The 24,327-nt window shown below is 45.8% G+C and overlaps 2 protein-coding genes across 2 annotated transcripts in view; both read left to right on the forward strand.

The window, feature by feature from the left end:
* Positions 1 to 3,524: 3,524 nt before the first annotated feature.
* On the forward strand, positions 3,525 to 9,353 carry LOC137913690 (major histocompatibility complex class I-related gene protein-like; the record flags this gene model as incomplete). Its single annotated transcript, XM_068757324.1, has 6 exons — positions 3,525 to 3,603; positions 4,882 to 5,148; positions 5,895 to 6,173; positions 6,747 to 7,049; positions 8,144 to 8,248; positions 9,196 to 9,353. Coding segments are annotated over exons 1-6 (1,191 nt in total), but the record flags the coding sequence as incomplete, so codon positions are not given.
* Positions 9,354 to 12,673: 3,320 nt separating this feature from the next.
* Positions 12,674 to 24,327, forward strand: part of LOC137913689 (peroxisomal acyl-coenzyme A oxidase 3-like) — a 36,678-nt gene continuing 25,024 nt past the window's right edge. The window contains exons 1-2 of the mRNA XM_068757323.1: positions 12,674 to 12,688; positions 19,899 to 20,018. Of these exons, the coding sequence (XP_068613424.1) occupies positions 19,899 to 20,018 (120 nt within the window). The 5' untranslated portion in view covers positions 12,674 to 12,688. The remainder of the gene's footprint in view (positions 12,689 to 19,898; positions 20,019 to 24,327) is intronic.

A 24,327-nucleotide genomic window follows, 5' to 3' on the forward strand; every position in this document is an offset into this window, starting at 1 on the left:
AGTTAATAATATTTTGAAATAATTTGATAGTAGGAGGGTTTTTCTGGAGCCAGCATTTAGTTATTGCTTTCTTACTTGCGGCCATAAAAATCTTCAGAAGATACTCATCTGTCTTTCTGAGCCCGTCTGGTAATTTCCCGAGGTATAGAAAAATAAAGGAGGATTTAAATAATATTCCAAACGTTTCAAAGATTAAATGTTCCACACTTCTCCAGAAGGGCTGGAGGAGTGGGCAGGACCAAAATACATGTACAAAATCGGCAGTGTCTGCTCCACACTCCCTCCAACAGGAATACTGCAACCCGCTCGATTTTGTTTTCTGGTGAGGGGTAATAAAAAAACGAATTATATTCTTCCAACAAAAATCTCTCCAAAAAAAGGAATCTGTGGATGAAGTTTGAGTATGCCATATTTGAAGCCACATTTCATCAGATATAATAATGTTGGCTTCTTTTTCCCATCGCTGTTTTATATATGTCGTTGTATTATTATTCATGAGATTAAATCCTTTATACAACTGACCAACAATGCCTCTAGTACCCTTTGAACTATAAGCATCGATGAATAATTGTGTTACCTTTGATGGTTCTATATTGACAGAAGCTCGTATTTCATTATGGAAAAAGTGGCGGATCTGTAAATATCTGTAAAAATCCTCTTTCTCCATCTCATAAGTCCGGCATAGATCATTAAAACTCATTAGCCTTCCTTCCTTTACGATCGAACAGAAGGCAGTGATGCCTTGCTCGGTCCATTGTTTGAACCTGTGGTCCATTACTGCTGGGAGGAAGCGTGGATGAAACGCCGGCCAGCTCAGAAGTCCAGTCTCTCTGTGGAGCTTAAATCTTTTCACCACCCCTGACCATATTATCAAAGAGAAATTAACACATCGATTCCCAAATTGTTGTACTTCAATGGATTTGCTTGGGCAGCCCAATACAGACTGAACTGGTAGGTTTGTTAAAGACAGTTCCATGTCCTTCCATCTGGCCTCGTAGGCCGGGTTGCACCAACACACCAGGGGCCTCAGTTGAGCTGACAGATAGTAATCCTTTAGACAAGGTAGACTCATGCCCCCCCCCCCCTCTCCACCGGCTGCTGCAGTGTCGAATATCTCACTCTTGGCTTTTTGTCATTCCAAACAAATCTTGAAATGTGTCTGTCCCACTCCCTAAATTGCTTAACTGGGATCTCAATTGGCAGAGCTGTGAATAAATATAACAGTCTAGGGAGAACATTCATTTTAACAGTCCGAATTCTGGAGCCCAGGTCCAGAGGGAGCAAGCCCCACCTGCCCAGATCATCATAAACTTCCATGTTAATATGTTTATAATTAACATCAAACATCTGTGAGAGATCCTTTGTTAGGAACACCCCTAGGTATTTAATTTGCTGTTGTGACCAATTTAATTTATATCTGCCTCTTAGTTGTCTTGAAGGGGCAAAATAAAAAGGTAACAGTTGTGTTTCTGGACATTAAGTCTGTAGCCCGAGTATTTCCCGTACATCTCCAGAGTGTTCATTAATAATGGAATGCTGGATTCAGGGTTTTGAAGTGTTACCATAACGTCATCTGCGTACAGAAACATTTTGTTTCTGACATTCCCTGTGGTTATGCCCTGCAGAGCAGGGTCCTCTCTTATTTTCTGTGCCAGTGGCTCGATAAAAAAATTAAAGCGCAGCCCTGTCTACATCCTCGCTGTAGTTTTATACGGTTTGAGAGACAGCCATTGATCTTTATCCTTGCTGTTGGTGAGGAGTAGAGTGTTCCTATAAACAAATCACAAAATAAAAATCTTTTCATAACTTGAAATAAGAAGTCCCATCCCACTGAATCGAAAGCCTTCTCCGCATCAAGGCTGAGAAGGACTGCGCTTGACTTTCGCCGTATATTGTCGTGTTTGCCTGTTACTCATGAAGCCTGTCTGGTCCTCATCGATTAACGACCATTATTGTGTTCAGTCTGTTGGCTAAAATAGCTGCGTATAATTTATAGTCTACATTCAGCACACTAATTGGTCTATATGCTTTACAGTCCATTTTATCCTTCCCCTCCTTTGGTATTACTGATATAAATGCTTCACTCCATGATGGTGGGCGGAGTCAACAGTTCAGGGTGTGGTTGAAGGAGGCTTTCAGCAGAGGAAGTAACATTTCTCTCATGCCTTTGTACCATTCTGGAGGGAACCCATCACAGCCTGGTGATTTATTGGCACTGAGACCCAAAATTCCACCATCAATCTCCTCTATTGTTATTTCACGAACCAATGTATTGTTTTGATCATTTCCTATAGAGGGTAAATCTAATAAAGCTAAAAATTGCTGAATTGAAGAGTCATCTGGCTTATCTGGTTGTGTGTATAGAGATTGATAATATTTTTCAAATGCCTTATGGATTCCCTCCAGTTTATCATGTGACTTGTTTGTTATAGGATCCTTGATTTTATGGATTAAATTTTCATTTTGCTGCTTCCTAAGTTTCCATGCAAGTAATCTAGATGCTTTAGATCCCACCTCATAATGTCGCTGTTTCATAAATCTTGGCTTTTTTTTCAATTTCCTCACCAAGGATCTTATCAATGTCCTGTTTAATTGGCCTCATTTGCTCCAGTGTCGAAGGATCCTTATTGATACTATGCAGTTGTTCCAAATTTCTTAGTTGCGCCTGCAAGTCTGCTAATTTCTTGTCTCTTAGCCTCTTCAGCCTCACACATTTGGCTATGATTTTCCCCCTAAGATATGCTTTAGCAGCATCCCACAGGATTGCAGGATTAACTGTTCCATTATCGTTGAATTCCAAATAGGTCTTCAGTTCCTCTGCCATTTCGGCTTTGAACGCATTATTATTCAATAGTCCAGTATTCAGTCTCCACAGGGTGTTTTTTTCTGGCCTTCTATCTAGGTTAAACTTCAGAGTTAGGCCAGCCACTTTGTGGCTTGTTGTCTGTGAAGGTGATCTATGAATAATATATAATATATAAATAACATTTACTTCCTTACTGAAGCTAAATGATGAGCTCAGGTAACGACCAGCAGGTCGAGCCTCGACGTCACCAACAGCAGAACCTGTCAGGTAAAGATGGACCCTGTTCGGATCATGGGTTCTGTTGTCTCAGCTGAAGAACTCAAGGTGGGACTTTTATTATTCCGCATTGACTCGACCAGGAACATGAGCGCAGTGAAAGTGGAGCAGAAAGCGGAGCAGCATCCGGATCAAACATCAACAGCGGCTCACGTTTCTGTCGGTCCAGAAGTTTTCAGCGTCCAGAACTCAGAACCTGCTGAGACGCTCAAACAAAGACTCTGACGCAGCTTAAAATAAGATCCATTCTACTTTCGCTTTTGATTCACAACCTGTGACAGTTCTGCCGAGTAACAAGCGACGTCATCGCTCAGACTAAATTCTGATTGGCTCAGACGGACGGGGAAGTCCGCTCCTCTCGTGTTTTGTCCTCACTTCACCCTTGATGGTCGGACTGGAAGCTTTAAAGAATATTGTGGCTGTTCTGTTGTTTGAGCTGCAGATGGGACAGTTCACGATGAAGACCTCGGTTCTGGTTCTGGTTCTGGTTCTGGGTACAGGTGTACCTGGGGCGGTGGGAGGTGAGTTTCTATCCTGCTGTCTGGGTTGACGGTTCTGTTGTTGGACTTCCTGAAATGTTAGGAGTCTAGAAATGTCCAAACGGTACCGACCCGTCATCTTAAAGTTCTTCCTGTAAAGTCCATTTACTTCAGGTCAAACTGGGACAGGAGGACAAAGGTAGTTCTTCCTTCTTTGTCCTCTTTAATTTGATGGGTTCAGAACCTCCGGCTCAGACAGACATCAGACCTGATGACGGAGGTGTGCTGGTGTCGGTCGGTGGTTCTGCTGAGGTCCAACAACAAACCGGTTTAGAGATGGTTTCCAAGCTGCGTCTTCATGATAGAGTTTGTCCACCAGAGAGTGGACAGCTTTATTCTCCAGCTGACAAATGTCCTGATCCGTTTGGATGGGTTCTGACCCGTGTCAGCCTCAGAACCCAGCATGGACTGGACCGCACGGTTTCCACACCGAACTATGAGCAGGGGACGGATTTGTTCAGCATTCTGGACGTGACACAGAAACAGGATGTCCATGTCCTCAGACGACGGCGGAGGTTCTGAGGAGAACAACAATGGAAGTGTCAGAACTCAAAGAGAACAAATCAGAGAACCTTCCTGTTGATACCTGAACAGAACCAACTGTTAGAACCAGGACGAGAAGGAAGAGACGTCAGCTGATGATGGAGGGAATGTTGGAACGTCAGAGGATCAGAATCCGCTCTGAATCCAGACTGTAACGGATATTATAACTGCTGTTATAACTGGTGTTATAACTGGTATTGTAACTGCTGTAATAACTGCTGACTGGTGTTATAACTGGTGTTAGACTGGCGTTATTTCTTATATAGAACCGTGTCCTTCAAATATTAAATGTATCAATATTAATGAGAAATATTCATCACAAAATCTGTTGTGAGTGAAACAGGCTTTGGGTTCTGCAGGTTCTGCCCATCAGGACCTGACGGTGTTTCGGGACCGGGTCACACCTTTATTTGTTGTGGTGCTGAAACCCAAATCTTTAGGGTCAAACCGTTTTAATTCACAAACTCTCCGACATCTGGCCTTGAAAATGATGCCAGTTATCAGCTGATGGTGGAAAATGACCAGCGCGACTTTGTGAAACCATAGAAGAAGAAGTTCTGCTGGGTTTCAGCTGCAGGAGCCTCAGAGTTCAAACCTGTAATCAGAACCAGAAGTTGTCATCGGTCACAGGTTCAGGTGTGAGTGGAGAGCAGGAAGTGATGTCATCAGGTGGAAACAGGTTCAACCTTCAGATCGTGATTCTGTTTTTTCTTTCAGAGACTCACTCTGTGAAGTATTTCCAGACGGCGTCTTCTGGAGTCTCAAACTTCCCGGAGTTTGTGTCCGTTGGTTTGATCGATGACGTCCAGATGGATCACTATGACAGTAAGACCAAGAGAGCAGAACCCAAACAGGACTGGATGGACAAAGTCACAGCAGAGCATCCAGAGTACTGGACCCAACAGACGAGGAACGAAGTGGGGAACCAAGAACAGTACAAATTCAACATGGAATCTTTAAAGAAGCTCTTCAACCAATCAGAAGGTTTGTTTGTGTTTATTAAATGTTGTGTTCATGCTGTAGGAAGTAAACACACACACACACACATACACACCTCTGCAGGAACCCTTTTGCATCACTGCTGGGTTTCTAAAGCTCCGGGACACAGACTGGTGTTGGGTCTAAAATGAATAAACCCAGAGAGGCCTTGCACCGAAGAGACGAAACGAGGCAGAACTGTAATTATTAGATTTATTAAAGACAGCTGTCGGCCGGGAGGGATGGAGAGACGGAGTAGTTAGCTGCGTTCGGCTCACCAACACACTCCGCCTCCTCCTGGTCAGCACACAGTTTTTATAAGCATCACACACATGGATATCGTGAGTAAGGTCAAGAAGAACAGAGTGGCTCTGTCCTAACTTCTACTGATTGGTGTGTTATTGATAAGCACCAGGCGAAGAATGATTTGACAAACATAGGCTACTGAAGATCAGGAATACACAATGGAGTGCTTTGTCTCCACTCAGGCTGCAGATAAGGACTTCAGCCTTGGGCAGATAGCTTGGAACAGCACGAGGTGTTCCCTTCTCCCACCTCAGCAGTTAGTCGCCCAGGAGAAGAGAAATTGACACAGGGGGGGGGTTTGAGCATTAAAAGAGGATTATACACAGATGTTCTGAGAAATACACAATATATTGAACGATCTGTTTAAGCTACTTCACACTGGTTCTGCTGGTTCTGCTGGGTCCAGTGAGGACCAGTTCGATGACTGGAGTCTGTCTCTCTCTCAGGTGTCCACATTTACCAGAGGATGTACGGCTGTGAGTGGGACGATGAGACTGGAGAGGTCACTGGTTTTCTTCAGTGTGGTTATAATGGAGAAGACTTCATCGTCCTGGACCTGAAGACGGAGACATGGATCGCTCCCAGTCCTCAGGCTGTCATCACCAAACACAGATTGGATCATGATAGAGCTCTGATGGAATACTACAAGTATTACTTCACCCAGGTGTGTCCTGAGTGGGGGAGGAAGTATCTGGAGTATGGGAGGAGCTCTCTGCTGAGAACAGGTAGAAGCACATCACCTGGTGGAGTTTCAAACCAACAACCTTCATGTTCCTCTGCTGTTTCTGACCCACACACAGAGACACACTCTGTCCTTTACCTCTCTGTCCTCCTTCAGTCTTCTTCTCCTCTGCTCCTCCCTTCTTTTGTCGCCTCCTCTCCTCTGAGGTTTATTTGCGTTGTTTCAGTGTCTCTGGCGACAACAGTGACTCCTGATGACATGTCTTTGTCTCCTCCTCCAGATCTCCCCTCTCTAACGTGTCTTTGTCTCCTCCAGAGCTCCCTTCTATAACGTGTCTTTGTCTCCTCCTCCAGATCTCTCCTCTCTAACGTGTCTTTGTCTCCTCCAGAGCTCCCCTCTATAACGTGTCTTTGTCTCCTCCTCCAGAGCTCCCTTCTATAACGTGTCTTTATCTCCTCCTCCAGAGCTCCCCTCTCTAACGTGTCTTTGTCTCCTCCTCCAGAGCTCTCCTCTCTAACGTGTCTTTGTCTCCTCCTCCAGAGCTCCCTTCTATAACGTGTCTTTATCTCCTCCTCCAGATCTCCCCTCTCTAACGTGTCTTTGTTTCCTCCTCCAGAGCTCCCCTCAGTGTTTCTCCTCCAGAAGACTCCTTCTTCTCCCGTCAGCTGCTTCGCTACAGGTTTCTACCCAGACAGAGCCGCTCTCTTCTGGAGGAAGGATGGGGAGGAGCTTCATGAGGAGGTGGAGCACGGAGAGATCCTCCCCAACCATGACGGAACCTTCCAGATGAGTGTGGACCTGGACCTTTCATCGGCGGCGGCTGAAGACTGGAGGAGGTACGACTGTGTGTTCCAGCTCTTCGGTGTGAAGGACGACTTGGTCACCAGACTGGACAAAGGAAAGATCTGGACCAACTGGGGTGAGACTGGGATCAGGGGGTGAAGGTGGGGACACATTTCTGTCTCTCTGATGGTCCAGATCATGGGTTTGAAGAGTTGGACAGAAGTTTTTTTTTTTGTTGTTGTTGTTTGCTGTTTTCTGTGTAACTTTAGAGTTCAGATAATCAATAAACCACCCGGGACCCAGACAACGATACCAGAACCCTAACCCGGTACCTGCACAGAAGACGGAAGCCTTTGAATCAGTGATAGTTCTGTGTGTGGTGGCGGTCCGATGTCCACTGGGCTTTCATTCATGCAGGACGATGTCAGTAAAGTCAGTTCATGTCCTCAGCGGAGGAGGTTCTGATTGGACCTGTATCTGTTAGCAGGACGATCCAGAACTGCGGAGGAGGTTCTGATTGGACCTGGATCTGTTAGCAGGATGATCCAGAACTGCGGAGGAGGTTCTGATTGGACCTGGATCTGCTTGTTAGCAGGATGATCCAGAACTGCGGAGGAGGTTCTGATAGGACCTGGATCTGTTAGCAGGATGATCCAGAACCCAGTGAATGTTGACGTTAAGCTAGGAGGGTGGGACACGGGTCCAACATGAAGTCCTTCAGTACCGTGGGAAGACACGTTGATTCTAACGCTCCTTTATGGAATCAGCGTTCTTCACCACGTTCCTTTGTTTCTCCAGAAGCTGGGATGTAAAACGTTCCCCATATTCCTGATGTGGACCAGGATGTTATCAGAACCTTGTGTTTCTCCATGAGGACAGGTCCACAGAGCTGTGGGACTGTCCAGCCTCAGCAGAGGGACGCAGCGTTCCAGCGCTTCGGAGGTTTCAGTCTGGAGTTGGAGAAAAAGTCTTTTGGATCCATTTCATTTTTCAGAAGTTTCTAGTTTTAAAGTCAAACCTCTGTCAGAACATTAGAACATTGGACGAGTCTCCCTGAGACTGGAACCAACATCAGGACAGAAAGCAGCACAGACTGTCCTCCTGTGGACAGGTGGAAATGAAACCACCTAAACAGGACGGCAGGACCACCAACCAGGTGGTGTCCGTCTGCAGGACGGTTCTGTTGGGACATGGACGTTGTTCTCTGACTTGTTGTTTTCTGCTCTCCAGAGGAACCCACTAACGTGAACGCCATCATCATCATCGTCATCACTGCAGCGGTTCTTCTCGTCCTCACGGCTGCCGTTGGATTCAAGCTGTACAGACAGAGGACATGTGAGCGACCCAGACAGAACCAGTCTCTGTCTCCTGGCTTTGATTGGACACTTTGACCTGATGAAGCAAACAGGAGGTGGTTTCAGCTTCAGAGTCCAGAACCACGATGACGGACCAGGGAAGACAGTCGTGCTGTGTTGACCCTTGAGTAACTCCTGGACAGTTTAGTCCATTTCAGAAATTCTAAACTCCCTCCAGGACAACCACCGTCCTCTTTGGTGAGGCGGAGTCACAAAATCTCAACGTCCATAATTTGACTGTGTAATCCATGTTTAACCTGTCCACGACCCTTCAGACAAACATGTCCATTTGTTCTACATAGTGTCCAAGAAAAGGTCACAGAGGGGTGATTTTTGAAAGGGGGGTAATTTGGGCTTAAATTTGAAAACCCATATTTCCCACCGCCGTTTGTCTGTCCGGCTGTTAGTAAGATAACTCAAAAGGTTCTTGACGGATCTGGATGAAGTTTCCAGGATTTGTCGGGAATGTTTCCAGGAACAGATGATTACATTTCGGTGATGATCCAGAAGAGATCCTGGATTCTGGATCACTTGGAACTATTTGTTAATATTGCAGTCAATGGAGATTCAAAATATTTTCCTCAATATCTCAGTTGATTATTTATCAATGTTTATGGAATTTGACACAGTCATGCAGGGTGGGGGGGGGGGTGTCTCTATCTCTCCAACTGGATCAGGTGCAGAATGAGGTCAGGAAAAATATTACATTTTACAGGTGGACATTTTGTCCACTTGAAGGGTCATGAATGGGACTTTTTTTGTAACACAAGCGTTAAACTGTCCCCGGTTCCTCTCGGAGGACGTCCCGTTCTTCGTCTCCTCTGTTTAGCAGCAGCTACTTTTGTTTGATGGAGTGTTGCTGGTGATCCACTCGCGTCCGTTCACCTGCAACCGTGAGCGGTGGACTGATGCGTCTTTGTTATCCAGGTAACCCTCGTCCACCTTCTGAGGACAGCGCTGAGCTCACGAAGAGACTACAGCCAGAGGTGGACATGCAGCCGGAGGTGGACATGCAGCCGGAGGTGGACATGCAGCCAGAGGTGGACATCCAGCCAGAGGTGGACATCCGGCCAGAGGTCGTCATCCAGCCGGCGAGCGTTGGGACAAGGACAGAATGAACGCAGTGAGTGTCTTCGTGTGTGAAACTATGTGTAGAAGAACCTTCTGACACGGGGAGATTATTCTCTGTCAGACTTGTGAGACAAGATAGTCTTTGTCCTTTGGTGTCTTTTCCACAACAAAAGGTGAAGCTGTTTCACCTGAAGGGATCTGAGGTTGTTGGACAAAGACAATGAGTCCACCTGGACATTTAAGGTGGACTGATCGGGTTTGGGTGTGGCTTCGTGGCGTTTCTGCTCAGTTCTGTTGGTTCTGTCTCCGCAGGGTTCTGGGACAAGGAGCGGTGTCCCCACATCATCCTGTTTGAACTGGAGTCCACCGGGTCTTCACCAGAACACGATCCGATCAAAGACATCAGCGACGAGGATCCAGTGATCGATACTTATTGATTAGAGTCTAAACGGTGTCATTTAAATATTTCGGGGATTGTTCTTGTCTCTCTTCTCTGGAGACGTCAAACAGGATCTTTAAGACTGTCTTCATCCGACGTCCTTAGAACGTCCTCCATCATTACACTTTAACTCTTCGGCTGCTGGGTTGTTTGTGCTTTCCCTTTGTCCTATTGGTCCTCCTGGGGTCATGTGATCTGAGACGAGAGACATCTGACGGCCTCTAGAGTCGTCTCTGCTGTCCGTCCTCAGAAATCCTTCCTTTGCTTCCAGTCCTCCTGGAACCTGCGGCGGGACTTGGACACTAACGAGTCCGGAGGTGTCGGAGTAAACGGGCGTGTCTTTGTTCCTCCTGGACTCCGCCCCTCCCCCAGTGCTTCCTGTCTGTTCACGGATCACAATCACTTCCTGTGTTGTTAACGAGACAAAGGCTGAAGTCGTCCTGCTGGTTCCTTTCTTTAGACAGAAAGTTCTGCTTTACAATAAAATCCCACATTTCCCACCTGTTTCTTCCATGAATATTCCCAGTCTCATTGCTCCGTCTCCAATCCCATGAATATTCCCTGTCCGATTGGTCCGTCTCCAATCCCATGAATATTCCTAGTCTCATTGCTCCGTCTCCAATCCCGTGAATATTCCCAATATTCCCAGTCTGATTGCTCCGTCTCCAATCCCGTGAATATTCCTAGTCTCATTGCTACGTCTCCAATCCCGTGAATATTCCCAGTCCGATTGATCCGTCTCAAATCCCGTGAATATTCCCAGTCCGATTGCTCCGTCTCCAATCCCATGAATATTCCCAGTCTGATTGCTCCGTCTCCGATCCTGTGAATATTCCCAGTCCGATTGCTCTGTCTCCAATACCATGAATATTCCCAGTCTGATTGCTCCGTCTCCAATCCCGTGAATATTCCCAGTCCGATTGCTCCTTCTCCAATCGCATGAATATTCCCATGAATATTCCCAGTCTGATTGCTCCGTCTCCAATCCCGTGAATATTCCCAGTCTGATTGATCCGTCTCCAATCCCGTGAATATTCCCAGTCTGATTGATCCGTCTCCAATCCCGTGAATATTCCCAGTCCGATTGGTCCGTCTTCAATCCCGTGAACATTCCTAGTCTCATTGCTCCGTCTCAAATCCCATGAATATTCCCTGTCCGATTGGTCCGTCTCCAATCCCATGAATATTCCTAGTCTCATTGCTCCGTCTCCAATCCCATGAATATTCCCTGTCCGATTGGTCCGTCTCCAATCCCATGAATATTCCTAGTCTCATTGCTCCTTCTCCAATCCCGTGAATATTCCCAGTCCGATTGCTCCATCTCCAATCCATGAATATTCCCAGTCTGATTGATCCGTCTCAAATCCCGTGAATATTCCCAGTCTGATTGATCCGTCTCCAATCCCGTGAATATTCCCAGTCTGATTGCTCCGTCTCCAATCCCTTGAATATTCCCAGTCCCATTGCTCCATCTCCAATCCAATGAATATTCCCAGTCTCATTGCTCTGTCTCCAAACCATAAATATTCCCAGTCTCATTGTTCCGTCTCCAATCCCGTGAATATTTCTAGTCTCATTGCTCCGTCTCCAATCCCGTGAATATTCCCAGTCCGATTGCTCCGTCTCCAATCCCATGAATATTCCCAGTCTGATTGATCCGTCTCAAATCCCGTGAATATTCCCAGTCCGATTGCTCCGTCTCCAATCCCGTGAATATTCCTAGTCTCATTGCTACGTCTCTAATCCCGTGAATATTCCCAGTCCGATTGATCCGTCTCAAATCCCGTGAATATTCCCAGTCCGATTGCTCCGTCTCCAATCCCATGAATATTCCCAGTCTGATTGCTCCGTCTCCAATCCTGTGAATATTCCCAGTCCGATTGCTCCGTCTCCAATACCATGAATATTCCCAGTCTGATTGCTCCGTCTCCAATCCCGTGAATATTCCCAGTCCGATTGCTCCTTCTCCAATCGCATGAATATTCCCAGTCCGATTGCTCCGTCTCCAATCCCTTGAATATTCCCAGTCCAATTGGTCCATCTCCAATCCCGTGAATATTCCCAGTCCGATTGGTCCGTCTCCAATCCCGTGAATATTCCCAGTCCCATTGCTCCATCTCCATTCCAATGAATATTCCCAGTCTCATTGATCCGTCAACACCCTGTCCTGTCAATAAACTCACTCCAGGGAGTTTTGTCCTTGGAGGTCTTCCTTATGGTTTCCCAACTTCCTGGTGTTGTGGGTGTGACAGTTCTGCTTGCAACCTGCTAGCCACTGGAGATGTGACTATTTGCACCTGGGTAAAAGCTTAAAGGGAACCTCGACTGTAACTAGAAATCGGTCTAAAAGTACATTTACAAAAATACATAAAAATTTCTCCTAAGTTATCAAATCCGTTTTGTTTACAACATAAATTCATACGTGGTGGCCGCCATGTTTTCGCGTGCACATTGATGACGTCAATGGGTTAGGGGTATGGTAACGACATTGCTCAGACCCCCCTATGTTCAGACAAGATCCAGCATTGAAGTAGTTTATGAAAATGTGAAAGGTTTATAGGAATCCTTTCCACTTTGTAATTACCTCCTAACAGTGGTCGTAACACAGTCGTAGTAACCTGAGCGGTTCTGTCGCCGACGTCACGGAATGGCGACGTAGTTTTGAAGCCGCTGGCGTTGAAAATGTTATATTATCTCATAAAGAAGATGCATTATGTCATGGTAAATTTACATAAAGTTTGTGTCGTGTCTTGAGCCCTTTCAACTTGATGAGAAAGGCATACTGAATGCATGAAAGAACAAACCATGGTTCATCCGGATCAAAGGGGGAATCCATTAATCTGCTCATTGGTGATCCACTCGAAATTCATTCCACCCGAAAAAAGCTGTCGTTTTATTTTGAAGGAAAAAGCCTGAAACAGGAAGTCTTGTCTCTGGACGTTCATATTTCTTGATCCTTGATGAGCTCTGTATTTTTCCTTTGCTCCCTTTCCTGGAGTTAATCTGTTTTGAACACTGTTTGTTTGGGTTCCCATAGCAACAGATTAAACAAGTAAACTCATCCATAAAATAATGTGATGCATAAAATGGTTAAACAAATGACCTGTAAATCTTTTTTTAATTCTGAGCCATCCTGAGGGGGAGGAGCCTCTCAGTTGCCAGAGGGTTACCATGGAGACATACTTTGGTCAATGTTTGTTCCTGTAACTTTGTATAATTTCTTTCCTGTGTTGTGTTGTGTAGCACTTCCTCTTCTGTCGTATGTCCTTAGACCAGGCATGGGCAAACCCAGGCCCGGGGGCCATATGCGGCCCGTTGGGCTATTTAATCTGGCCCCCCGAACTTGTCCAAATTATTTCATTAAATTAAATTTTACTAGAATTAAACCTGATTCATTTGACCTTTTCCCTGTAATGCTACCTGTAAAAGGCCAAATCATTTCATGTAATGGGTTTTGCATGTCATTTATATTAGCTCACACAAATACACAAATACACAATACACAAATACACAAATACTCCATTCATCTGTTCCTGGCCCGGCCCCTCTGTCAAATTTTAGAACCCATTGTGGCCTGCGAGTCAAAGAGTTTGCCCACCCCTGCCTTAGACCTTCAGCTCTGTAGCAGCAAGCCAGTCCAGTGTGTCATTGTCCAAGTCAATTAAGCCCTGATCACCATTTGGCCGGCGGTATATGGGGCAGCTGGTCAGCACGTGGTCCACAGTCTGTGATGGATCCCCACATTCACAGTGGGCACTGTCTGCAAGACCCCACTTCTGCATTGTTGCACCAAAGCGTCCAACTCCTGTCCGCAGCCGGTTGAGGGTATTCCCATCCTTGCGGAGTAGGTCCTGGCCAGGAACATCTGTTGGATCCTCAATGCAGCGGTGGAGCCTGGATGGTACTGCCGCCTTCCACTGGTCCCTCCATCTGGCCTTCACCCAGGATTCCTTAGACATGTCAGCTGGTGTTGTGCGAAGCAGTTCCTGGGCCTGTGCGGCAAAAGGGCGACTGGACTTGAGGCGGGTATGATGTGGCGTCTCCATGACAACCTTGTGGAGGAGGTGGGATTCGCTCAGATGTGCCTTCCAAGCGAGAGCTAGTATGGCTGCGTCTCGCCTGATCTCTGCCTGGGCGATTCCAGCAAGGATCGGTTGGTTGGTTGGAGTGGCACGTAGGCATCCGGAGACAGTCCGTAGTGTGCTATTAAGGGCAGCGTCCAGCTTTTGGAAATGGGTGCTACGGCTCGAGACTGGGGCAGAGTATTCAGTAGCAGGAAGGACCAGGGCCTCGGTGGAGGCTCCCCACGTGGTTCCGGCTAAACGCAGCATCAGTGCTGCACGGGCAGTGGTCTTTCCTTTCACACTGTCCAGATGTTGTTTAAACCAGTGGTCCCCAACCACCGGGCCGCGGCCCGGTACCGGTCCGTGAGGCATTTGTTACCGGGCCGCACAGAAAGAATAAATAATGTATGCAATTTAAGTTGTATCGATTATTAGCGTCTAAAAGGTGTTTTATTTTGAAAAACAACCGGATTTTCGCCAACGTAAAATTCACCTGTGAATTGTCATGCTTTACGTGATACGTTACTAAAAACAGACGTAAACTAGCGAAAATAAAATTACAAAACAAACGTTTTTGCAGAGCTTCTTTGCTAATGGAAAGTCCAACCGAGGAGGAAGAAAATAAAACTTATTTTCACAGACAAACCAGGAGTCAGACTTAAAACACGGTTTATCTACAACAGCTGATTAGCTTTGTTAACGAGCAATGAAGGGTTCAAAACTGCTTCAGCACATAAAGACAAGAACCCAGAAGTAAAAGACCTGAAGCCTGGATTAAAACACAAGAATGTGGTATTTATTAAACAAAAAATGTGAACATGAAGGACAGAAGTAATTATTGGGACCATAATTTATGGTGAGTAGATATTGGTGTAATACTTGTTTATAATAGTTATTGCAAGTGCATAATATAACGTTTATTGTTAAGAATATATTCATTTTTCTTTTTATTTAATTACACCTCCGGTCCGCGAAATAATTGACCGGCAAGAAACCGGTCCGTGTCAGGAAAAAGGTTGGGGACCGCTGGTTTAAAGGACAATGTTCTGTCGAGCTTCATGCCAAGGTGTGTTGGGGAGGACTGGGACTGTAGCTGTGCATCGTCAACGATGATGTTGATTTCACGTGTTGCTTCCCTGTTGTAGAGGTGGAACATTGTTGCAACAGTCTTCTCGACTCTGAGCTTGAGTCGCCAGTCCTTCAGATAAGAGGATAGGATGGCCAAATCCTCTGTAAGGCCTTCCTCTACTGCTTCCCAAGAGGGTTTGATAAGCAGGATCGCCATGTCGTCTGCATAGCCAGACGACATACTTATATACAAGGACGGCATACTTCCTTGATGTTGTTAGGGGTAGGTTGTGGATGTAGATAACAATAATGCTTGATTTTATATAGCACTTTTCTCGGCACCCAAAGACGCTTCACATTGTGTATTATTCATTCACACCACACTTGGTGGTGGTGGAGCTACTAGCCACAGCTGCCCTGGGGCAGGCTGACAGGAGCGAGGCTGCCAATTTGGGCCATCGGCCCTCCTGACCACCACCAACATTCACTCGCTCACTACATTCACACAGGGATTGTGGGTGAAGTGTCTTGCCCAAGGACACAACGACAGTGGACATGTGAAGGTCGGGAATCGAATCGAACCGCCAACCTCTCGATCATAGGACGACCCGCTCAACCACCTGCGCCACCATCGCCCTAGATGTTAAATAACATCGGTGCCAGCACAGAGCCCTGTGGGACACCGTTCCTGAGCCTTCTCACCCTACTGCTTTGGCCGTTGCTGGTCTGGAGCTTAAAGCTGCAGTTGCTCAGCATCTCCATAATGAAGCTCACCAGGTGCTTGTCCGGGATGGTCTTCAGAAGCTTCATATGTCGCCAGCGCAGCCAAACAGTGTCAGGCAGCTGTGAGGTCCAAGAAGACGGCGCCAGCCTTTTGTTCTTTGGGGAGCTGGGGGTCGATCACTGGGGTGAGGCAAGCCAGGATGAGGCGTTCCAGCAGTTTGAAGGGTACACACAGAAGGGAGATTGGCCCGTATCCCTTTGGGTCATCGCTTAGCTTGTTGGGATTCGGCAGAGTCCGGCGCTGTGTTTCCTTACCAGCTTTGTAATTACTGAAAACCTTCAGTAAACTTGATTCGTTTTATAATCCTGACTCATCATTGAATAAACACCTCCAACACGAGGTATAATAAAAGAACCGAGGAAAAGCAGAAACCCAACAGCTTAAAGAGCATGCAACCTTGCAAGTACTCTTTAGCGACATGCGGCGGCATAGGCAAGCTCGGCGATTGCCTAGGGCGCCACCTGCTGGAGGGGGCACCACTCCAAGCCTCGAAAATATATATATATATATAAATAAATAAAAAAAAGGAAAATAATAAACTAATAAATGTATTTTAGAAAGCCCATATTATTAGTTTGGCGTTGCACGGCTCATAGACGCGTTTTCAGCCGATAATTGTTCGTTCTGACGTGAGTTGTCACATGTCCCATGTTCGTGAACACACCATGGTTCTCCGACGCCTTTGAATGCGTCATCTCCGTGTGCAGCGTCGAAGCTGGAATAGTTTCGCTTTCCAGACGACGGTAGAACGCCATTATACCGTGTGTAGCTCTTTGCATGACGACACAGACACAGGTTGGTTCTCTGAAACGGGCGTTTATTGCTCTTCTCTCTTTCTCTCCTTCTGTCATACACCATACGCCGTGAAAACTACATTAAATGTTCACAACGAAGAAATATTAATACATTGCACGACAGTGACGTGCGGTGGGGTTCGTGTCTGGTGAGGCACAGTCAGATTTACAAATAAATGAACCTACAGCTTGTTCATCATTTGATTGGAAACATTTAACGTGTTGATCAGTTAAGGTTTAACTGATGTTTAACTGTTAAACACATGTTCTGAGACGGGTGTGGGTGAGGGGGCGTGTCGCCGTCCAGCTGGGGCTGGAGATAGAGAGAGAGAGAGAGAGAGAGAGAGAGAACGGAACGGAACGGAAGAGATATGCCAGCGATGGAGGAAAAGCTGAGCTTCATTTGACAGCTTATGTTCTCTAGAACGTTACAGAACACTCGTTCACATTCAATGGACTCTGTCAGGCCCAGTCCGCCGCGGTTCTGCTCGAATCGGTCCCGCAATTTGACCATGAATACGCGCGGTCGCTGCTCGTGTTTGGAGGCTTCTCGGTAAATTCTTCATGTCGCAATATCCCATCCGAGTCCAGACATCTTCAGAAGTTGAGAAAAGAAGGCAAGAAAAGCAGAAAAGACGGGTTCTTGCTTGACGTCCAGACATCCAGACAGCCAGCGCTTCCGTGTTTACAAGCCTGTCTTGAACGAGCGGATCAGCTGATGAGTTTGCTGAATCACTCACGGGTCTCCTATGGGCTGAAGGCAGTATTACATGTGGCCTCATTCTGCAGTATTTTAATGCCGCTGAGCACAAGAATACGTGATGCACTAATTGTATTATTTAAAATAAAAAAATCATAAAATATACAATATAATATCACTGATGTTATATTATATATTATATGATTTTTATATTATTTTTAATAATAAAAATACATGATTTGTATATGATTTTATATGATGACAGGTGAGGCTGTGCCTCACCTGCCTCCACTGACTGCACGTCACTGTTGCACGATACGTAACAAACAATATTGAGTGCCACACGCTAGCTGGCGCTAGCTAACAATACTACAAATACCTCGTTGGCCGCTTGTCCTGAAAAGAGTAAAAATACAATTCTCTGGGTGTTCTGCGTCGATGCTTAGACCCCAGACGGTGAAACCAAAAATACAAACAAAAGGATGTCTTCAATAAAGCACCATCTTCATACGAACGTCAAAACAACCACAGCGCCAGCAGTCTTAGTGTTGCGCTTCACCTAACTCCGTCGTAGCAACACATGTGACGGCAAACATTAGTTCCGGTCGTACACAAGAAACAGACGTGCGGGAAAATAACCACAACCAACATCTTAATGAACATTTTAGGTCAACAAATTAATTAGTGCATTTTAATAGCAGTAACACCATGGCTTATCTGTCTTTACAGATATTCTCTACTTCTTTCTGTTCAGTGATGTGCGTACATGCCAGAAGAACACAGCATAATAAATCGAGCTTTATTTGTGCCACGCAGTGCACACACAGTAAATCTGGTGGTAGCTGATGGGCAAAAAGCTCTGCAGATGCCAGTGGTTACTTTGGCTTCCTGCAGAAGCTTTTCACACTATTTTCTGCCTCCACTCAGAGATGGTCCATCTTAAGAACACATGTCTACACAACACTGAAATCCTGGTCAGATACTAGGTGGGAAAGTCGGATCAACAGCGTACAGGCTGTGAGATACCAGGCTGCAAAAGTCAGAGATGCACTTTTGGAAGTGAGAGACCACACCACAGATCCGGTGATAAAAATTGAGGCACAGTCTTTAGCTGAAGAGGTTGCATCATACCGTTTCTCTGTCTGTACTGTGATATGGGATGACATCCTGACAGAAATTCAGCATGTCAACAAGTTATTGCAGTCTGAGACAATGCAGACGGATGTTGCAGTTGATCTCCTGAAGAAAACTTTAGCCTCTCTTACCAGCTACAGAGACACTGGATGGGTAAATCATTCCCAGATTTGCCAAAACCCAAAATGACCAACTTGGAACTTCTCAGTTTCATACAGGAGAAGAAACTGAAGGAGATTTATCCCAACATGTGGGTGGCCGTGAGAATTGCTCTCACTACTCCAGTGACAGTTGCTGCTGCAGAGAGGAGCTTCTCCAAAATAAAGCTTATAAAAACTTACCTGAGATCCACGATGTCACAAGAGCGTCTCAATGGACTTGCTTTAATAAGCATAAATCATGAGCTTTCAAGACAGGTATCATTTGATGATACCACCGATGCCTTTGCTGCAGTCCAGACGTGTAAAATTTAAAATCTAAGCTATCATGGCAAAATTATTTGCTATGTATCTGTTTTGCATTGTTTGTGTGGAAGCAGTCAGGACTTTTAATTTCCTCTTAATCTGAACAGTAACCCTGTTTTATTTCTGTTTATTTATTTTATTTTATTTTATTATTATTTAATTATTATTTGTATTGTATAGCGTGTGCTAGTTGTTTTGAAGAATAATTAAACTTTTAAGGTCCGTCATATGGCTGTTGTTATTAATGTTTTATATATATTATGTTTGCCGTTATGGGGGGGGGGGGGGGGCACAAAATCATAATCTTGCCTAGGGCACCAAAATGGCCATGTTTAAGTTCTAGACTCATTATGGACTTGAATTCAACACATTCACTAGAAATGACCTCCAGAATGTGGGTTCTGCAGAACAGCCTCACAGTAATGACCTCCAGAATGTGGGTTCTGCAGAACAGCCTCACAGTAATGACCTCCAGAATGTGGCTTCTGCAGAACAGCCTCACACTTTAATGACCTCCAGAATGTGGGTTCTGCAGAACAGCCTCACACTTTAATGACCTCCAGAATGTGGGTTCTGCAGAATAGCCCCACAGTAATGACCTCCAGAATGTGGCTTCTGCAGAACAGCCTCACACTTTAATGACCTCCAGAATGTGGGTTCTGCAGAACAGCCTCACAGTAATGACCTCCAGAATGTGGGTTCTGCAGAACAGCCTCACAGTAATGACCTCCAGAATGTGGCTTCTGCAGAACAGCCTCACACTTTAATGACCTCCAGAATGTGGGTTCTGCAGAACAGCCTCACAGTAATGACCTCCAGAATGTGGCTTCTGCAGAACAGCCTCACACTTTAATGACCTCCAGAATGTGGGTTCTGCAGAACAGCCTCACACTTTAATGACCTCCAGAATGTGGGTTCTGCAGAACAGCCTCACACTTCTCTGCCAGTGCAGCAATGTCTGTTGCTCCATACTCAGAAGTGACGTCAGAGCTCAGTGCCTGGACGTCAAAAACAGACAACGACTCCTTCATCCTCTGGAAAACGTGCGTCGCTCGAAAAAGATAATTATGATGTTCTTTTTCTCAAGGAACCCTCAGTCTGAATGCAAGAAGATGGACCATAAGATGGCTGACCTTCCCACTGGTCCTCTGGATTTGTACAGAAAAAAGGCCTCTTTCAATTGGAAGGATATGCTGATTTTCATAGAGGGAGAGGAATTGCATTCATTCAAGGTATTAAATATTCCTTTTTAAATATGAATAAATCTGTATCCTGGTTACTTATTTGTAGACAACTGCATGCCGCTTGTACCCGCAACCTTGTGTACACGGGTTGATTTGTTGTCTGAGAGAAGTGCAAGGATGGCTGCATCGTCTGAGTATTTGAGATATGATGTGGTGGATGAGATGCTGAGGCAGTCATTGAGGATGTACAGGAAGGGGCTCAGTACACATCCCTGTGGCACCCCAGTATTAATGGTACAGATGTGGTTGTACCCACCCTTACTGCTTGCAGTCTGTCGGTGAGGAAGTTGTGGATCAGGTGGATCAGATGGGGAGGCGTGTTGAGTTGGTGTAGTTTCCGGATCAGCAGGTGTTTCTGTCGGGTGTTGAAGGCGGAACTAAAGTCCACAAAGAGTATCCTGGCAAAGTTACCTGGGGAGTCCAGGTGCTGTAGGAGAAGGTGTAGCAGAAGGCAATTGGGGGGGGGGGGGGGGGTCCAGGTGTGGGGTAACAAATGGAAGGATGATATTCACCAGCACTTAATTATTATGGGTGTTCGGGCTATGGGGCGGTAGTGATTGAATTCTGTGGGTCTGGTTTTTTTGTAGCGGGATCGCTCATAGCCGGACAGACACAGAGTCTGTCTGGGTAAAGATCATTTATCCCAGAGCTAAACCTCTGGTCATTGGCGCAGTATACAGACCCCCAGACCAAAAATCATTCTATGATTTGTTGGAGAAGCATGTGATCGGCTTGGGAAGCTCGGAGGTCATTCTGATAGGAGATTGTAACACCAATGTCCTTCGGAAAGACACCCGACTTTCAAATCCTTCAGCAGCTTCTGTAATCTGCATAACTTTACCCAGCTGATTCAGCAATTTACAAGGGTAAGCACCACTTCTAGAACCATCATAGACCTAATCCTGACATCGGACAAATCTAGAATCAAAAACAGTGGTGTCATCGAGTGTAATTTAAGTGATCACAACATGATCTTCTGCACTCGAAAAATTCATAGACCTGCAGCCCATTGTCACACCACAATAAACTGCAGAACCATGAAGCATTACTCCCCAGAAGCTCTAACAACAGTGCTGGAGGAAACTGATTGGTCTGAAACTTTAAACTCCGCCTCTGTTGAGGGGACCTGGTCTTCCTTTAAATCTGCATTTCTGTCTGTAATCGATAAGATAGCACCCATAACAGCTGTTCGGGTCAGAGCCCGTACAGAACCTTGGATGAAGGGGGAAATATTGAATGCCTTCAAGCCCAGAAACAAATGTTACTCTGAGTACAGAAAAACCAACAACGAGGAACTACTTTAAAAAGCAGAAAACTACGGAATGAGGTTAACAAAATGATAAAAAATGCCAAGAAGAATTTCTTAAATGAGAACATTGAGGCAAACAAAAGCAACCCACAAAAACTGTGGGAGGCCCTAAAACAATTAGGCTGCAGCAACAGACTCCAAACAAAAACCAGTAATATCTGCGTTAACTCAAGTGGTTCGCTCCAGACCGACAGGTTGGTGGTAGCTAATTGTTTTAACAGCTTTTTCCCCACTATTGCCACCCTGTTGGTCAGCAAACTCCCCCCACATTCAGGTCTGTATGGTTCTGACCACATCCAAACTCACTATGAGAAGCTAGGTGCTAAAAAGGACACTTTCTTTTTCACACTTGTAAATACCGTTGATGTGCTAAAACAACTAATTGCCCTTCGACCTAACAAGGCCACAGGCCTTGACAACATACCTGCCCGGTTCCTCAGAGACGCAGCTGTCTCTATCGCCCGCGTGGTAACCCATCTGATAAATTTATCCATCAATCAGTGCCACGTCCCACAGAAATTCAAGACGGCGCAGGTTATCCCTCTGTATAAAAAAGGAAACAAATTAGAACCTGGCAACTACCACCCTGTTTCCATCCTTTGTTCCATCTCAAAGGTTATGGAGATAATAATCCAGGAGCAAATCAACCGCTACCTCACCGAGCATAACCTGCTCTTTGAATTCCAATCAGGCTTCAGAACATCCCACTCCACTGACACGTGCCTCATATATCTGACCGACTACATTAAGCGTGAAGTAGACTCGGGCAAATACTGCGGCATGGTCATGCTGAACCTCCAGAAGGCCTTTGACACCGTTAACCATTCAATCCTATTGAATAAACTAGGGGCGATTGGTTTTGATAGCACATCAACAAACTGGATGAAATCGTACCTAGAGGGACGAGAACAAATGGTAGACATAAACGGAACCTTGTCCTCGTCCCTCCCGGTGAGCTGTGGGGTTCCTCAAGGCAGCATTCTAGGACTGTTACTGTTCCTCCTATACATTAACGACATGAGGGCTGCCTGTAACTGTAAATTGTTCCTGTTTGCTGATGACTCAGCACTCCTGATTTCGGGAGAGGACAAAGTGCAGGTTGAGGAGGCTCTCAGCTCTGAGGTCACCAGAATCCGTACTTGGCTTACCGATAACAAACTGTCACTACATCTTGGTAAAACCGAATCGATTCTTTTTGGGTCTAAACACTCTCTACGTGAGATAAATGTTAATGATTTCAAGGTCACAGTCGATAATACAGTAATCTCCAGCAAAGAAGAGATTACCTATTTGGGCTGTGTTCTTGACAAATACCTGTCTGGCGATAGTATGGCAACTAAGGTGATCAAAGAAGTCAATCAAAGAACAAGGTTTTTGGGCAGAATGTCTGCTTTTGTCAACAAAAGTGCTCTCCGGACGCTTGCTGGAGCCCTCGTTCAGCCCCTCTTTGACTATGCTAGCACCTCCTGGTATTCAAACATCAAAATGTCCCTGAAAACCAGGCTCCAAACCTCCCAAAACAAACTGATTCGGCTACTCCTCAATCTGGGGCCCATGACCCACCTTCTTCCTGGACATTTTGCTAGCCTAAAATGGCTCAGGGTAGAAGACAGGGTTAAACAGCTCAAAATGGGATTGGCATTTAAAATGGTCCCCTCTATCCCTGCATACCTGACGGAACACCCCCACAGATTTAGTGACACCCACAGCCACAACACTAGAGGGAGCTCAAACAACAACCTGATTACCCCCTCCTATAGGACTAACATGGGTAAATCATCTTTTTACAATACGGCCACCCAAGGGTGGAACGGTTTGACTCCCGCCCTCAAAACATGCACCTCTTTGGCCTCCTTCAAAAAGGCCCTAAAAATACACCTTTTAGGGGGACAGAAACGGAGATAGTCATCACGACTCTCTCCGGATCAAACCCCCCCTCCTTTTTTTTGTCCACCTACGTTGCACATATTAATTGCCTTAGTAATTTATTGTAATTTATGTAAGTTATTTATTGTGATTTATTGTCATCTTGCATCAGTGGTGTAATTTATTTTAGATTAATTGTTAGTTTGCGCTGGCGGTGTAAAATCATTAGGCCCGAGCGCCTATTCTAGGCGTAAGGGGCTATTGCTTTTGCAACGCAGAAGACAAGTTGACGAGCGTAGCGAGTCAACCCTCGACAAAGTTGACGAGCGCAGCTCGTCAACCCTCGGCATCCAACTTTGCCATGGTGTTGAGGACGACCAACACACTCACGCACACACACACCGACACTCAACAGCACACACACACACACCGACACTAAACAACACAAATGCACACACACAGAGATCCACAAACACGAGTTGACGAGCGCAGCGAGTCAACCATCGGGCGACCAACACACCCACGCCCACACCCACGACACTCAACAGCACACACACACACACCCCGACACTAAACAACACAGACACACACACACACACACACACACACACACACACACACACACACACACACACACACACACACACACACAAACACGAGTTGACGAGCTTCGCTCGTCAACTCGTGTTTGTGTGCCCCCACAGACGCGTAGCCCTCGTCGAGACCATTCCGAAAATGTATTTTGTGTAGAAATCGCACACTCAGAAAAAAAGTTATATTGTTTTTGCAAAAATTCTTTATTAGGCCCGAGCGCCTATTCTAGGCGTAAGGGGCTATTGCTTTTGCAACGCAGAAGACAAGTTGACGAGCGTAGCTCGTCAACCCTCGACAAAGTTGACGAGCGCAGCTCGTCAACCCTCGGCAAAGTTGACGAGCGCAGCTCGTCAACCCTCAGCATCCAACAGACTCACGCCCACACACACGACACTCAACAGCACACACACACACCCCGACACTAAACAACACAAATGCACACACACAGAGATCCACAAACACGAGTTGACGAGCGCAGCGAGTCAACTCGTGTTTGTAACTGTCTTCCGATGGTTGACGAGCGCAGCG

Source organism: Brachionichthys hirsutus, unplaced genomic scaffold (assembly GCF_040956055.1).
Source record: "Brachionichthys hirsutus isolate HB-005 unplaced genomic scaffold, CSIRO-AGI_Bhir_v1 contig_747, whole genome shotgun sequence".
In the NCBI taxonomy this organism is placed as follows: Eukaryota; Metazoa; Chordata; class Actinopteri; order Lophiiformes; family Brachionichthyidae; genus Brachionichthys; species Brachionichthys hirsutus.